This window comes from Anser anser (genome assembly GCF_964211835.1).
Source record: "Anser anser genome assembly, chromosome: 2".
In the NCBI taxonomy this organism is placed as follows: Eukaryota; Metazoa; Chordata; class Aves; order Anseriformes; family Anatidae; genus Anser; species Anser anser.
The window spans coordinates 143,848,695-143,863,475 of record NC_139721.1 but is presented as its reverse complement, the minus strand read 5'-3'; the positions used below and the strand labels follow the sequence as shown (position 1 = coordinate 143,863,475).

General features: G+C 35.6%; 1 protein-coding gene across 10 annotated transcripts in view; it reads right to left on the bottom strand.

Annotated features, from left to right (window-relative positions):
- ARMC3 (armadillo repeat containing 3) overlaps positions 1-14,781 on the bottom strand; it is a 63,575-nt gene that overhangs the window by 27,741 nt on the left and 21,053 nt on the right. For 9 of the 10 annotated variants that reach the window (XM_083827600.1, XM_083827602.1, XM_083827603.1 and 6 more), the window contains 7 exons: positions 13,698-13,823; positions 11,985-12,053; positions 11,485-11,660; positions 9,823-10,017; positions 8,831-9,014; positions 2,770-2,922; positions 2,540-2,645 (listed from right to left, as the gene is read on the bottom strand). In XM_083827600.1, coding sequence (XP_083683726.1) covers positions 2,540-2,645; positions 2,770-2,922; positions 8,831-9,014; positions 9,823-10,017; positions 11,485-11,660; positions 11,985-12,053; positions 13,698-13,823 — 1,009 coding nt within the window. The remainder of the gene's footprint in view (positions 1-2,539; positions 2,646-2,769; positions 2,923-8,830; positions 9,015-9,822; positions 10,018-11,484; positions 11,661-11,984; positions 12,054-13,697; positions 13,824-14,781) is intronic. The other variant, XM_083827608.1, reaches the window with a different exon arrangement.

Below are 14,781 nucleotides of genomic sequence, written 5' to 3'. Positions count from 1 at the left end.
CCGTACATTGTGAACAGGTGTTCTAATTACAAAACCTCCACCATATTTGACACCTTTATTAGCTGTCTCAGTTGAGAAACAAAGGATTGATTGGGCAAGGGTACAGAACTAGCCTTTCATTGCTGTGGGGAAGCACCTAGAGGTCAAGGTCAATATACGTTAGTGGGGGGCAGTATTGCCCATTGCCTGTGCTGTTCTTGTGTTATTAATCAATGGAAGACTTTATCCTAATGAACTGGCTGTTCTGGGAGCCTTAATTACACGTTTCTTTTAACCTGTATTTTCTTCCATATTATATGAAAAGCAAGCAACATTACTTGATCAAATATTCCTAAGAACAACAAATCTCCAGCAAAAATAGCAGTTTTGTCCCGTTTACATTCTGTAATATATACTGTGCACAATGAAAGGGCAAGCTACTCATCCTTCAATCAATATAACACATGCAAAAACAGGCACAAAATGAAATATTGCAGAACACATATGAGTTCAACAAGATTGAATTTTGTGTTCTGGCTGGCTGGTAAATAGTGAAAACATATTTATAGTAAATAAGTCTTCCCCTCTACTATAGCCATTTTCTTGTTCTTGCCATATAAGGCCTTCCTCATACTACTAACTTTATGATTTAATATTCTTGGAGGGTTTATAACAAGAATCTAATACATAGCCAATAAAAGGGCACTAGTCTCATTAGTCCCATTTGGGACCAGAATATTGTCAACATAATTACACAGCAAGGTCACATCATTATAAAAGTATATCAGCATCTTCATTATATATACACTTATTTTCAGTGGTTTACAAGGCATACACACAAAATACTCCAAAATGAAATATGATTATGGTAACTCAATCTGGGATTCATTTTTTCCAAACTAATTTTTTTTTCTTAATTACACAAATGTAGAATACATATGGGCCAGATAGTCAGTCAGTGGGCTGGAACTATACCAATTTGTATCAGCCGAGGGTCCAATTCTATATATTCATTTGTAGATCCTAGTCACACTTGGAGCCATCTATGACTTATTAATGGTTTTGATTTAGAAATGAAGCTTTGAAGTAATTATATAGTCACATGGCATTCATCCAATATACATATTTAATGTAAATTATTGCTTCCTGATTTTCGCAGAAGACCTGTGATTAGATTATCTTGTGCTTCCATATTGTAGTTGGAGCTGGATTGCAAAGACAGAGAAGTATATGCAAGCCACCTTTACAATTTCCTGACTCTGTCTAGCAAAAAACAAATACGGCCTCCATTATAATTCGGAGGAACAGAGACAGCTATTTCCCTGCCTGAGGTCTCAGAGAATTGTTCTAGCAGTTGAGCTAAACAATGTCCTGACTATCTCCTTGGCAAAAGAAACTGAATGAGTTGGCATAAGCTGCTATACCAACTCAAAACTCTCCAGAGACTCCCTTTTCACAATGCAAAACCTCAAAGGGCTGCGCTACGAAAACCAGCTGTAGCGGGGCTGAGAGTCTGACCCCTAGACTCCAGTACTGTGCTCTTTTTATGTGTGTATGACTCCCACTGACACCAAATGGAGAGTCATGCACATGAGGAGAGCAGAAAATCAGACAAAAAAAAATCTCCTATGAGAATCTGAGAACAGAGTATTATTCTCTTGTGTCAAATTATGGCTCCATCTGGTAACATTAAGTGAATACTGGTGACTATTAGAGCTGGATCAATAAATTGAAACAAATAATTTATTTGGTGAGTTATTTTACTTTTTCACTTCAAAGAATGCTTGTGAATGGATTACAACTTCCTTGAGTATATTCCAGGAAACTTTTAAGGAATTTTATTTTATGGTTTGTTAGTTACATGTGATTGCTCATATACGTCAGACTGCTCTGTTTCTTTTCCTTGAACAGAACTTTTAATAGAGTTGGGATAGCAGAACTCTCCAACTGACAGTAGAATTTAGTTGGTACAATTATTTTGGAACTTACAGTCAGCTAACCAACCTTTGCTAATTACTCTGGATACTGAAGTTACATTTCTTTTCTTTTAGAGAATGCACTATGAGTATTCTCTATTACTTGGGAAACAAAAAGAGAAAGAAGGACGGTGCTGATATTTAGAAAATATGAGTATTAAATGTCTCAAATCAGTCAAAAAAAAAAAGCTGCAGGAACCATCAAATTTTAAAGGATACCTTGCTGATTTTGAATTTTCAAAAAATACATATATTTAAAAATCCCACATCGAATGTCTTAGATTATGAGGCATATTTTCCTCATATGTTCTCTTCAAAACATGATTTGTACCTCTGCTTTCATTACGTCCGCTTCATACCTTTCCCCGATAGAGCAAATGTTAGTGGAGATAGTGTAACTCTTGTAACACTAATGAGAACCAACCTATTCCAGCTGACTCATAAGCACCAAAAAGAGCTTACAGACACATTGAAATAGATCCTTGTATGATAAGGACAAGATGAGGCACTCATTAAAAATCAAAACATTATCACCTGTGTTCAGATTAGTGTTTTAAATAATCATTTAATTATTACAGACTCACCTGGAATTACTAGGACTGGCTGTTGTCAAATTAGCTAATGCTATGACTGCAGCTTCTTTTACCTCTTCATTGTTACTGCTTAGCAACTCTACCAGCTGGGGAATCCCTTTAAAACAAACAGTTGTATACATGAACCTTCAAATAAACCACGACAATCTGCAAAATTGTAACATGTTCCTTACAGAAGGAAAAGCACAGACTGTCAGTTCGTTCCTTCCCACCTTACTTACCCTGGAGTCCAAACGCACGTTTGCTAGATAAATCCTCACACATGGCAGAAATCGCTTGGGAAGCAGCAACTTTAACTCCATCGTTATCAATTTCCAAAAGGTTTATGAGGCAGTTCTCAACCTCTTCCTTGTTTAATATTTTTCTATTTTCAGCTTTAAACAAAAAAGAACAATAGCATTAATCTGCATTTGTTTTCCAAATCAGTGAAAGGACATGAATTTGATTTTATATACTTGTTTCTAACGTAACACTTGCTTTTGATACCATGGAAATGAAAACATTTTGCTAGGAGGCACCAGCAATTAAGAAATGTGCACAAAGGACCTGATCCAAAGCCCATTAGACTTCACTGAGCTCTGAATCAAGCCCAAAAGATGCCTATTAAATACAGCTTTAAACACACATAGCTCAACAGAATGCACTTTAAAACTTAAATTCGCATAATGTCGACAGACATGATGAAAAGAGATTTTTCCATTCAGTAGATCATACTCAGGACCAGATTTACTCCAGTTTATGCTAACAAAGTTCAAATTTATAAAATTGAAGAACATACTAGTAAATGTATAACTAAATTTAGTGGAACACCAGTTAGCATACTCTCATAGCCAAAAAAAGGCAGGGGGAGTTAAAATCGAATTTTAAATTCTGTATAGCTTGCAGTCCTTCATTAGAGCACACTGTGCAGAGAATTTCAATTTCGTATTTTTACCTGGTCACGCAGGGTTCACTGATGACCAACTATATGCAGCAGCTGAGAAACGCTACAGATGTTCCTCTACATAAGTAACAACAGAGAGTCTCTGCAAAGTACCTACAGGAGTCTGACAAGTATGCTTACAACTTCACTTAGGCCCAAATGGATTAGATCAGAAGTCTGGAGGATGTGTCCAAACTCTCTCCTCTCCCAGTGTGCAGGTATTTGTTAGAAACTGCTCTAAGTCAAACTTTCTTAGCCAGAAAGACACTGCACAGCATATAAACTGTACAGTTAAGAGTCAAGCAAAATGAATTTAACTATATGCATAATTTGAAGTGGATTAGTTACGTTTGAATTTATATCTACATGGTAAAACTTTCAAATGTATCAAAGAAATTCGGGAACCAAGAAGTCCGCAAGACTTTGGCACGTTTGGAAATTTTACTAATACTTGCTAATGCTTTCATGGATCAATGCCTTATGTGGTCAGTTGTCTAATCAATTAAAAAAGAAAGAAAGAAAGAAAAGAAAAACAGTGCAAGTATCATTTTAAATAAAACTGAATCTATGGTGAATAGAAGTAAAGAAATGTAAGTCCACAAAGCCAAAGAAAAGACAATTTGATTGAAAACCTAGGCATGACCAAAAAAAAAAGACAAAAAAAAAAAAAAGGACTCAATGCATATACACAAGAAGCTAGTTGTTTTGTCCTCGCTAGCTCAGTTTTAACTGCTTTTATAATCATGTGAGATACGCAACTGAAATCTGAAAGTAAAACACGCACCAGATAAAACAGGGAGGATTTTAAGCATCAGCAGAACCTTGGCCACAACCTTGACGTGTATCAGCCAGCTCTCAAGAGAAGGCCTTAATTGGGATTACAGACCGTTTTGACAAGTAATCAAGTATGCCCCTGGCCTGTTGCTTGCCAAAGTAGTCCATAATCCCTAATAATGATCTCTAGAGGTTCTTCATGCCTCAGTAATTTGGTTCTTATACAGCAAGTTACTTAGTACTATATGGATTTTCTTTAAAATTGTTCTTGTTTTTAAAGACAGTTATGATGATAAACATTGTTTACACTGTCATTTTAAAGATAATTTAAAAGATAATTTATGCCTGTATGAAGTCAGAATAATCATTATAATAATATGAATAATTTTTGAATGAGTAAAAATAGTGATTTAAAGTATCTTAAACAGAATGAAGAATTTTTCAATAATGTGGAAAAACAGATTTTGAATCTACTGTAAGCAGTATGCACCTATATATAGCTAGCTAGATAAACAGAAAATTATTAACATTTTAAGATCCAGGTACCAATTCTATTTAAGGGAGGAATATTTTCTGCTAATCCTTTCTATGTTTGTACAAGTTGTTCCCTTTGGTTTTTACAAAGAAAAGAAAGAATTCAGAGTTGAAAAGCTTCCTTTGTGTTAAAGCAATTCTCATGTTCAGTGCCAACACCATATTTACAGTGATGAATTTCTTGACCCCTAAGTCATTTGAATACATTGATTTAACACTAAGTAAGATACTCAGGTTGGATAAAATACCCAACCAAAAGAGTCTGGAGTACTAACACTTCTGTCCAGTGTTTCATGAATTGGCACCACCACAAGCTAACCTTTGTTTTTCAGTGTGTTTTCCTGTTTCGCCTTCTTACCCTAAAATTGTGATCAAAGAGTTCTACTGATCATACATTCAGCTCATTGATGTCAGTTTATGGAATTATTTATACCAATTTCAAATGAAAAAAATGTTATAGCTAAATAGTATCATAAACTTCCACTGATCTTGAGATAACCCAAGTAAATAAAAACTTGTATTGTAAAAAAGCAGATGTTAATCAAGTTACAGAGCATATTTAGTATGCTCTCTTTTGAAAAGATTTGCATTTAGATACATGTAAAGAACTCAGAGAGCTTGAATCCAGAATTTTGGCAGAGCGAAGCCAAACTTGAGTGAGCATGATCATCACTTTCTCCATATACATTCCATTCCACAGCATTTTGCTGTTGTGGTGCATCTAGTATTGGCAGAGGAAAGTCAGGCCCTCCTTAAACAACAGTCAGGATAATCCACTCACAGATATTCAAAAATTGACAGCTTTAAATTATATTTTGCATTCTGAGGTGATTGCATTACTTGCTGTGCAAGGAAGGAATCACAATAAAATTCAACACTAATAGAACTACTGATAGATTAATATATTAAATTCAAAATTATGTTACAGAACAAAACAGATTTCCAGTGTCAAAAGGATAATGATTACAGAAATTTGATCAATTTTAACTTACTTGAATAGAGTAGCATCCTGAAGATGCTATTTAAAATTGAATATAGTGTTTGTGCCACACAAGTTATTCTGATATTGAGAATAGCTCTTAAGGGTTAAGTTTGTCTTATAACATAAAACAACAACAAAAAGTTACTGGAGTCCTTTCTAAAGGGCTCAGAGGGGCATAAAACAAAACTGTTTGTCATGATAACATCACGAAAAAAAACAGTAATCATTTCAAAAACAGACACTGCAGTATACCTGCCTAACAGGATTAAAAAAGACATACACGTTCTATCATAGCAGAAGTAGAATATTTCATTTAAGGAAATACAATACTTTTTTCCTATGCATGCAGGAAATGTTCATAAAATACAACCATGATTATCAAACCTGACGAATGTGGGCGACCTTATGGCTATTGCAAATTTAATGAAAAGCCATATAAGAACTTCAGGCTGTGTTGTGTTATATTGGACTTACACAGAGTCAGGTATTGGCATAGTAAGCATTAGAGTTGCAGTTTGGACAGGATTACTGGTCTGGCTGGGATGGAGTTAACTTTCCCTGCAGTAGCTTGTAGCTAGAACAGCACTGATACCACAGCAATGTTGTGTCTATTGCTGCACAATACTGGCACAGCATCAGGACTCCCTCCAAACCCCCAAAAACCAGTAGGCTGGGGGTGGGCAAGAGCTGGGGAGGGGACATCACCAGGGCAGCTGACCTAAACTGATCGAAGGGATATACGGTGTCACACTCAACAATAAAAGGTGGGAAAAGGGGGGCTCTCATTATGAAGACGTCTGTCCTCCCAAACAGCCAGTCCACATACCGAGACCCTGCTTCCCAGCACATGCCTGAATATTGCTCATTGATGGGAAGTAGAGAATATTTTTTCCCCTCTCTCTGTGCTTCTATATGGCCTTTGCTTTTTTTTTCTACCCCCCCCCCCTTCCTTTTCCCTTTAATTAAATTATCCTTATCTCAACCCATGAGCCTTTTCTTTTCTTCCCAGTGTACTTTCTTCTCCTCCTCTTCTTCCAAGGAGGGGGAGTGAGAGAGCAGTTGTGGTGGAGCTCAGAGGCCCAGCTGGATAAAACCACCACAACAGGCTGTTTGGTGTATTTACAACCAGGATCCAAACAGAACAAAACAAAACAAAACAAAAAACAACAACAACAACTGCATGTCGTGGCAAATATTTCTGTTATCTCATTGCCTTTGGACTATTCCTTAAAATGGCCCCAACGCCACTTCTCTTTCCACTGGAAGCCTGACTTTAGACCAGTAGCTCTTGGTATGTGTAATAAATTCAGTACTTCTGGGGGCCATGCTGAGCAGCACCTGGACTGTGTTTCTACTGCACCACAACAACACGTTGCCCTTTATCTAACTGGTTGTCACCAAAATTCTACAGCTTGGGAGCAAATATTTTAAATCTTCTGATCTATTTTCCCCATCTTGCTCCATCCATACCAACTGTCATAGGCTGAAGAAGAGAGCAAACCTTTATAATGAAACCACATTGACTCCATTTGTAAAGATATATGACAAGAAGATGCATCTTCACTGATGGTAACATTCAATGATATAAGATCATATGCCGTACTGCAATATATTACGTGTACTTCTTGCCACCGCGCTTTACAAATGTTGTGTTCAGACATGCTTCTACTAACAGCTGCTAAAATATTAGGTCACAAAACTGAAAAAAGGAGTGAAAGAGGGAAAGCAGGCTATGCTTATTTGAAAATAAATATGAAAAAGGATGAAGATGCAATAGAAAGTAGTAGGAGCAAATATAAATCTACTTAGCATACTACTTACAAGCCTGTCACAGGACTATAAAAATGATACTGACAGTCCTAAGTAGCATAATAAAATAACAATGCAGGAAAAATACACAAAGAAAACACTGGCATAAGAAGGTTCCTTCCAGCTCTGATATCTAAACATAAATGAAAATAATTTTCTGTGATTTGCAAAGCTTCCAACACAGAATGATAAAAGCATACAGAAACACAGAATACTAGGAAAGGTAGATTCTATTATTTTAATATATCATTTACAAACAAAATAATTACAAATAGAAAGTCAAACTAAGGAAGTGAGAAAAGAAGTAGAAAGATAAAACGGGGAAAGAAGAAAGGAGGTCTGAAATACTGTAGGAAGGATAGATTGTTTTAGCCATGCATTAAATTAGACAGCATATTTGTAAAATAAACCTAAATTAAAGACATGACTCAACCATGAGATGACAGAAATATGAACAAAATATTTAAGCTCTGCTGTCATAGTTACTGTCATCAAAACCCCTCAACAGAATCAAAATCTTCTATAGACAGAAGTATATTATTTCTTACATTGCATTTGGTTATATAGCAGTACTAGGCATATGTTGCAACTCAGAAACCAATGTATGGAAGGAATTTCAAATGTAGATTTATTTAAAGATCATCCTCGTGGGCAAAAGTGATGAGTATGTTCTGCCTAATTCAGAATTCCTTGGTGAATTATAGAAAAGTCTATAAAAAGAACCATAGGATGAATAATTATAAAAAGATGACAATGAAACTATTTAACTCCACTGGGAATATTAATCTGCAAGCCATTTGAAAGGCTTTTTTCATGTCCCTGTTAAAGGAATTTGTATTTGAAATTGCCTGACATTTAGATGAGCAGTTGTATGCAAAAGGAACTAAGCTTCTGATTAAGTCTTAACTGATATTGATGAGAAATTGTGCCAGCAGAGGTGACAGTTTAAGATGGTAGTTACCTGGCATCAATAAACAAAATTAAAAGGTCATATTTTCAGAGGGCTGTTTTTCTTCAGGAAGTCAGCATTTTGTAAGAATCTATTATATTTAAAAATAAGTTAAGGCAAAATCTTAAACTATTCATATACATGTATTTCCCAATTGTGCTCTGATTGCCAAGATTCATCATTGTAATTCTTTCTTGCCAATGTTTTCCTCAACACAAGTACTATCCTCAACCAGATAAGACAGCCTCATTCTGGATGAAAATTTACTTCACAAACAAATTCACATACACAGATTTTTAAAAAGTCACATACAATCATAAGCTGCTTTGGCAATTGCCTTTGCTGCATTCTTCTGAATATCAGGAACAGTAGAGTCTCCTACAAATGAAAGTAGCTTTTTAAGGCCTCCTGTCTGCTGAATCAATTGCATAGCATGCACATCTTCAAGACAATTTCCCAACACAGCAAGAGCTTCCACATGTAGATCGTTAAATTCCTAAAAAGGAAAAAAGCCCATACAAAAACAACCTTAAAATCGGGATTAAAATATCTCAGGCTTTTAACTTTGTAGGATAATGGTTATAACTTTCTTTAGGACATTTTGTTTATATTACAAAATACATATTTTCATATTTATATTAGTCGCATACTTTCCTTGATGTGCCTTAGGACTGAACACAACTTACTAAAAACAATTAAAAAAAGAAAAAAATAAAGTGTCTCATTTATATCTGAATGTGTTAGGCAGGTATTCAGAAAGGACCTGTCATCTTAGAATTTCAAAAATATCACAAATTTCTCTATGCATTATATTTCCCTAGGTGACATCTGAAGTCAAGAAGCACTAAAGTGAGTCTCATAATAACATAAACAATGAAATTCCCAAGGTAGGAAATTATATTTAAAGCCATGAATATCAAAGGAAATTCAGAAAACAAGATCAGTATTCAAACTGTGAACCAGTACCAGAGTTCACCATCTAATAAAAATTTTTGGGAAAACATAATATAAAAAGATACATGGTGAATGTTTCTTACATTTACAGTAGTTTGAGAAATGGACGGCAAATGCAAAACAATATGGTGACAATGCAATAAAACAAATGTAAACATTTGATTTTAATCCCTTTGCTACCTCTTCTGCTGAATTAGGTATCCTAGCTTATCCTGTTTCTATCAGAGTTAGCTCCAAGTAAGGAGCTATTTCTTCTGTTACCACTCTTCTATAACACAAACAATATTTCTCATTAGTCATACAAACATTAGCGGCAAGAACGAAAAATTCTTAAGGCAAGTAAACTGTACATTGGTTTCCAGTATCTTCAGAAGACAATCTAAGCCTTGATTTTCTCCCAGTATTATCCTGGTTCCTCTGTCTCTGCTAATTACTTCCAAGGTTTTAAGGGCTAACAACTGAATAACTGGATATTCAGATTTCAGTAGTTCCAGCAAGGGTGGAATTACATTCAGTTCGCAAACTGCAGCACGGCTTTGAAAATCCTGTAGCAAAACATTCGACAAAGAATGTTAGTGATAGAAAATACAGCAGTACAGCAATTCCTAACTTTACAGAAAGAACACCAAAAATCTGATTTCAAACATACAAAAATGAGCCAATACACAGGAACATCAATTTCTGAAGATTTCATTTTTCTTAGCTAAGAATCAAACTGAGTATGATCAACCTCCCCCCTAACCTTAAAATACAAATTTTTTGCATTAGTGAGGTATACCCTACAGTATCTAGCTCTGGTTAAAGAAGTCTGTTTACTCTTGGTTTTGCCATGTTTGTCTCAATACACACATTTTTTGAGAAAGTTTTAAAAATTTTGTTTCATCATTTTTACTCATCTCAGTGGGGGAGAAAATAGTTTTAACAGCACACCGTGGTTGCCTGGTTACTTCTTCTTTTGTTTCAGTAATTATAAAATAATGATTAAAATTTTCAACTTTAAACAATGTATATACTGCTTAATAAAAAGACAGTAGTAGATTATATTAAAATAGAAAAAAATATAAATAAATTACAATTTGCTTTTAAATAGCTTATTGCACATGTGCAGCATGCAATTATCCTTATCAATATAAGCAAGCACCAGGTGCAGTTATCCAGATATACCCTGCAACAAAGACAGCGAGATAGTAAAAGAGGAGAAAGAGTAAAATGTGATTCTGAATAGACATGCTCTGATGCCCCAAAAGAGATAGAGTTATAAACTGAATTCATTACTGAATTGATTCGCTTAAGCCTTGGAAGAGAACTGACATACAAATGCACCATTCTTTTGCTAAGCAGCATATGGATGACAATAGTGCTTAGTGTGAAAGTAGCCAATAACAAATCTATTCCTTCAGTATGGAAAGTAGCTGTTGACAGCAGTCACCTATCATTAGGAAGACGGTCAAAAACTGGGACTATGGACTTGCTGGCCAAGACAAGGCACAATGCAATTACTACTATAGTTCTAGAATTATTCCAGCCTTTTAGATACACAGGTTATAACTCTCATTACCAAGACTAATATTTTCCAAATAAGAAAACATATTCCTACTTAATTTAAAACGCATCTGAATCCAATTCTGGTCTCACACTGCCGTACCGCACGGATAATTGCATTAAGTTGAATAGAAGTACAGTCAACTCAGCGATATTCAGTTAATCATAGAATTATGGAATGGTTTGGGTTGGAAGGGATCTTTAGGAACATCCAGTCCCAACCCCCTGCCATGGGCAGGGACACCTCCCACCAGACCAGGTTGCCCAAAGCCCCATCCAGCCTGGCCTTGAACACCTCCAGGGATGGGGCATCCACAGCTTCTCTGGGCAATCTGTTCCAGGTGTGACATCTAATGTTTTCAAATACATTGATAAGTGCTGAAGAGTAAAGGAAGCAAATATTTTAAAATTATTAACCCCATTGAGAATGTTTATCTGTCTCTGTAATTTAAAACAAGAGTAAACTTCACCTGTACCAGGAGATAGATACATTCAACTGAATTCTTCTTAACATCAGGATCAGGACTATCTAGTAGTCTGATAAGTGGTTCTAATCCACCTTGCTCAAATATTTGTACTTTAGTAGTATATTCAACAGCCATTTGTGCCAGACACAGAGTAGCAAATTCATGAATAACCACATCTTCTATAGGAGAAAAAAAAAGAAGAAATATTTTGATCAAGTTTATTCAGCACAGTATATGCTCACTAATCTGGTGGTTTAAAACATTTTTGAAAGTAAATAAACATTAGCTGTTAATCATACCTTATTTCTTCATAAACATGTTGCTCCATCTGTACAGCATAAAACATTACTCAGTGAAAAAATGAGCTATACAAGTGATTACCTATTTAACATATATTATGAAAAATCATAAGTTACACGAAGGGTTTTATTAAATTGTCTGATCAAATGACAATAGAAAATTATTTTTGAGAGTATTTTTGCACAAGGAATATTGTAAGCTACCTTCTGGCACCAGGTGGGATAAAAGTGCATTTGTGACATCCAGTTCTCTCAGTAACTTCTTGACATCATCTACAATGAAATAAATGCACACATGAAGTCTTTTATTTGGCAAGCTGGACTGGGTAAAGAAACAGATTCTGCTCCAAGGGGAATGTACTTAAGGTTACTCTCTGAGTGCCAAAAAGAATTGACTAAGTTATACCAAGATCATAACGGGCCCAGAAAATGTACAGAAGATTTTCAAGTACAAGACAACATTCTTTGCCATTTCATAAATAGAAATTTTCTCTATACTTCATTGAAACTTCATTCAAAATACTTGTCTCTAGTAGGTTCTTATTGCATGTTGCACAGTTTTAGTTGTCAAAGAAGTCATACTCCAACTGTTAAAACTATTTGTACTTAAAATAATCAAACTAAAACCAATCCTCCCTTTATTTAATTTTCAAGCCTTCACTTTCTAATTTTCTGATAACAGAGCCCACTTTGCAAATTGAAAACATTAATTATACAGGTCTTATTAAAATCACAAGAAAGACTTTCAGAAGCATTTTTCTTGTTAATGGCAAACTAGCCAAACTACAACCACTAGACAGAACAAACAAAAAACATTTGGGACAGACTTCATGTGATCTTACAGAGCTGTGTTGTTACTATCAACACATTGCAGTGCTGAAATGTAAGAGAAATGGTACATGAAAAATGTACTTATAAAAAAAAAATATATATATATGTGAATATAAGTGGAAGATCTTCAGCCATGCAAATCCATGTTTGTGCAGGAAGCCAAGGTCTGAAGGGAATAACTGTAGGTTAGCATGGAGTTGAAAGTAAGTTAAAGAGCATAAGATCTAATGCAACATGAAAAGCAGATAGCAGTTGGTAAAAGATATAAATAGTGGTTAGGATATCATCATGAAAGACAACTGGGCAGATCATCTTCCAAAATAAGACCTGATTCATTATATTGATTGGGTATAAGTTTACAAAGCGATGCTAAAATAACTGCCACTGAAACTCAACCTTATGTCACTTAGGTTTTCATCTTCTTCAGGTATGCTTACACTCTGCTTACTGAGGCTTGATCATCTGGCACTCAGCTACCCAGCACGGATGTCATACATACTCACTTTAGAAAAAGGTACAAGAAAATCTGCATATACTGTGGTTAACTCATCTAACATTGGTAATGGCTACACAAGATACACTGGCTTGCCATGACTGAAATGTCTCTGAGAGATATTCAGGATAGGTTGAATATCACTAGCTCAGATACAAGTAACAAATACCTACACAGCAGCACTGACCTGCCAAAGAAGCTGTGTAAATGTGCATAAACTGATATTTAACCACACCTTTTTTCATGTACATGATATATACCACTTTATCCTTCTCTTCCAATTTTTGTAAAAGAGGAGAGTGTGTCATTTCAACATTTGTTGGGCATCTTATGTAGTCCGGCTTTCTCTGATAGAGAATTCCAGTACTAAACTCTTTCAATTTGTCCCTGTCAAAACAAAACTAATGACTGGAGGAAAATTCACTTCTCTTGTATTCTTTTTTTTCCCCAAATCAGTTGAGTTCTCTCTAGCAAAACTAGTTCCTTTGTTTTGAGTCACTAATATACCAAAAAAAAATAAATCACGAGCCACCTATTGCTTTGACGACCACAACCACACACACTGAAAAATGTTAAAAAATTGAGACTCTTACGATTAGAAGCCATGATACCAAATACCATGATGGCATTTCTGCGTACAATTGGATCTTCATGTGAGATGAGTTTATACAGACGTTCCACTGCTCCAAGACCAAGAAGTGTCACTTTGTTTTCATCACCTAAAGAGTAATTAGGTTAAAAGTAAGAAATGTAACAAGCTCATAGTTCTAATATAACAAAGTAAAATAGCTACCATTTTTTACCAGACCACAGAAACAAAGGAAAAAAAAAAGACTGGACAGGACCCTGGGAACTCCTGTTCAAGACAGAGCAGGAAAAAGCCTTGCTCTTACCATCACGGGACCTGTTCTGCTCTCCTTGCTCAGGCAGCGTGGGGCTGTGCTCTTGCCCCTGAGGTCATGGTCCCTCACCTGCTCTGCTGTCACCCTGACTGCTGGTTCCCATCCCTTGTGGAGCAGTTGGCCCTTGGTGCTACCTGGGAACACGAACTTACCTGGGAACCAGGTAAGAGATGTGGTGACACCCACTGCTAACTGAGTTTACAGATAATCCAAAACAATTGCCCTGAAAGGTAGGCATTTCACTGGCACGGTAACTGTATGGATAACATATTACTACACAACAGATCACCAGGGGAAAGGATGATCCCATACGCCTCTGAAGAGAAGTAAGGAAGAACCTGTCAGTCCTGTGCCAAGTGGTGGGGAAGGATATAGGCTGATTTGTCATCATCATGTTATCAAGGGTCATTGATTCTTTTAACTTGTTTTTGGATATGTCTCTGATATGTCTTTTAAACTGTTTTTGGATAAAGCTACTGGTTACAACAGGGTTCATCTCAATCTATATATTATATATATATATACATATATATACACACACACACGATAAAAATAATTACTTTAAGAAACGTTAAAAAAAGAAAAAGTATTCAGAAGCCAGAAGTTCCAGTACTAAAGTTGACTATTCAAACTAAAGTATGCCTTCTTAATGTGCACAGTGGCTAGTCTTTAACAACATTACACATTAACATTTCCTTAGGATTTGTGTATCAGTTCTCTAGGATTAATTAGTATTTTTAAAGCAAAGGATGCTTCTGTCTGTTGGACAGCCAAC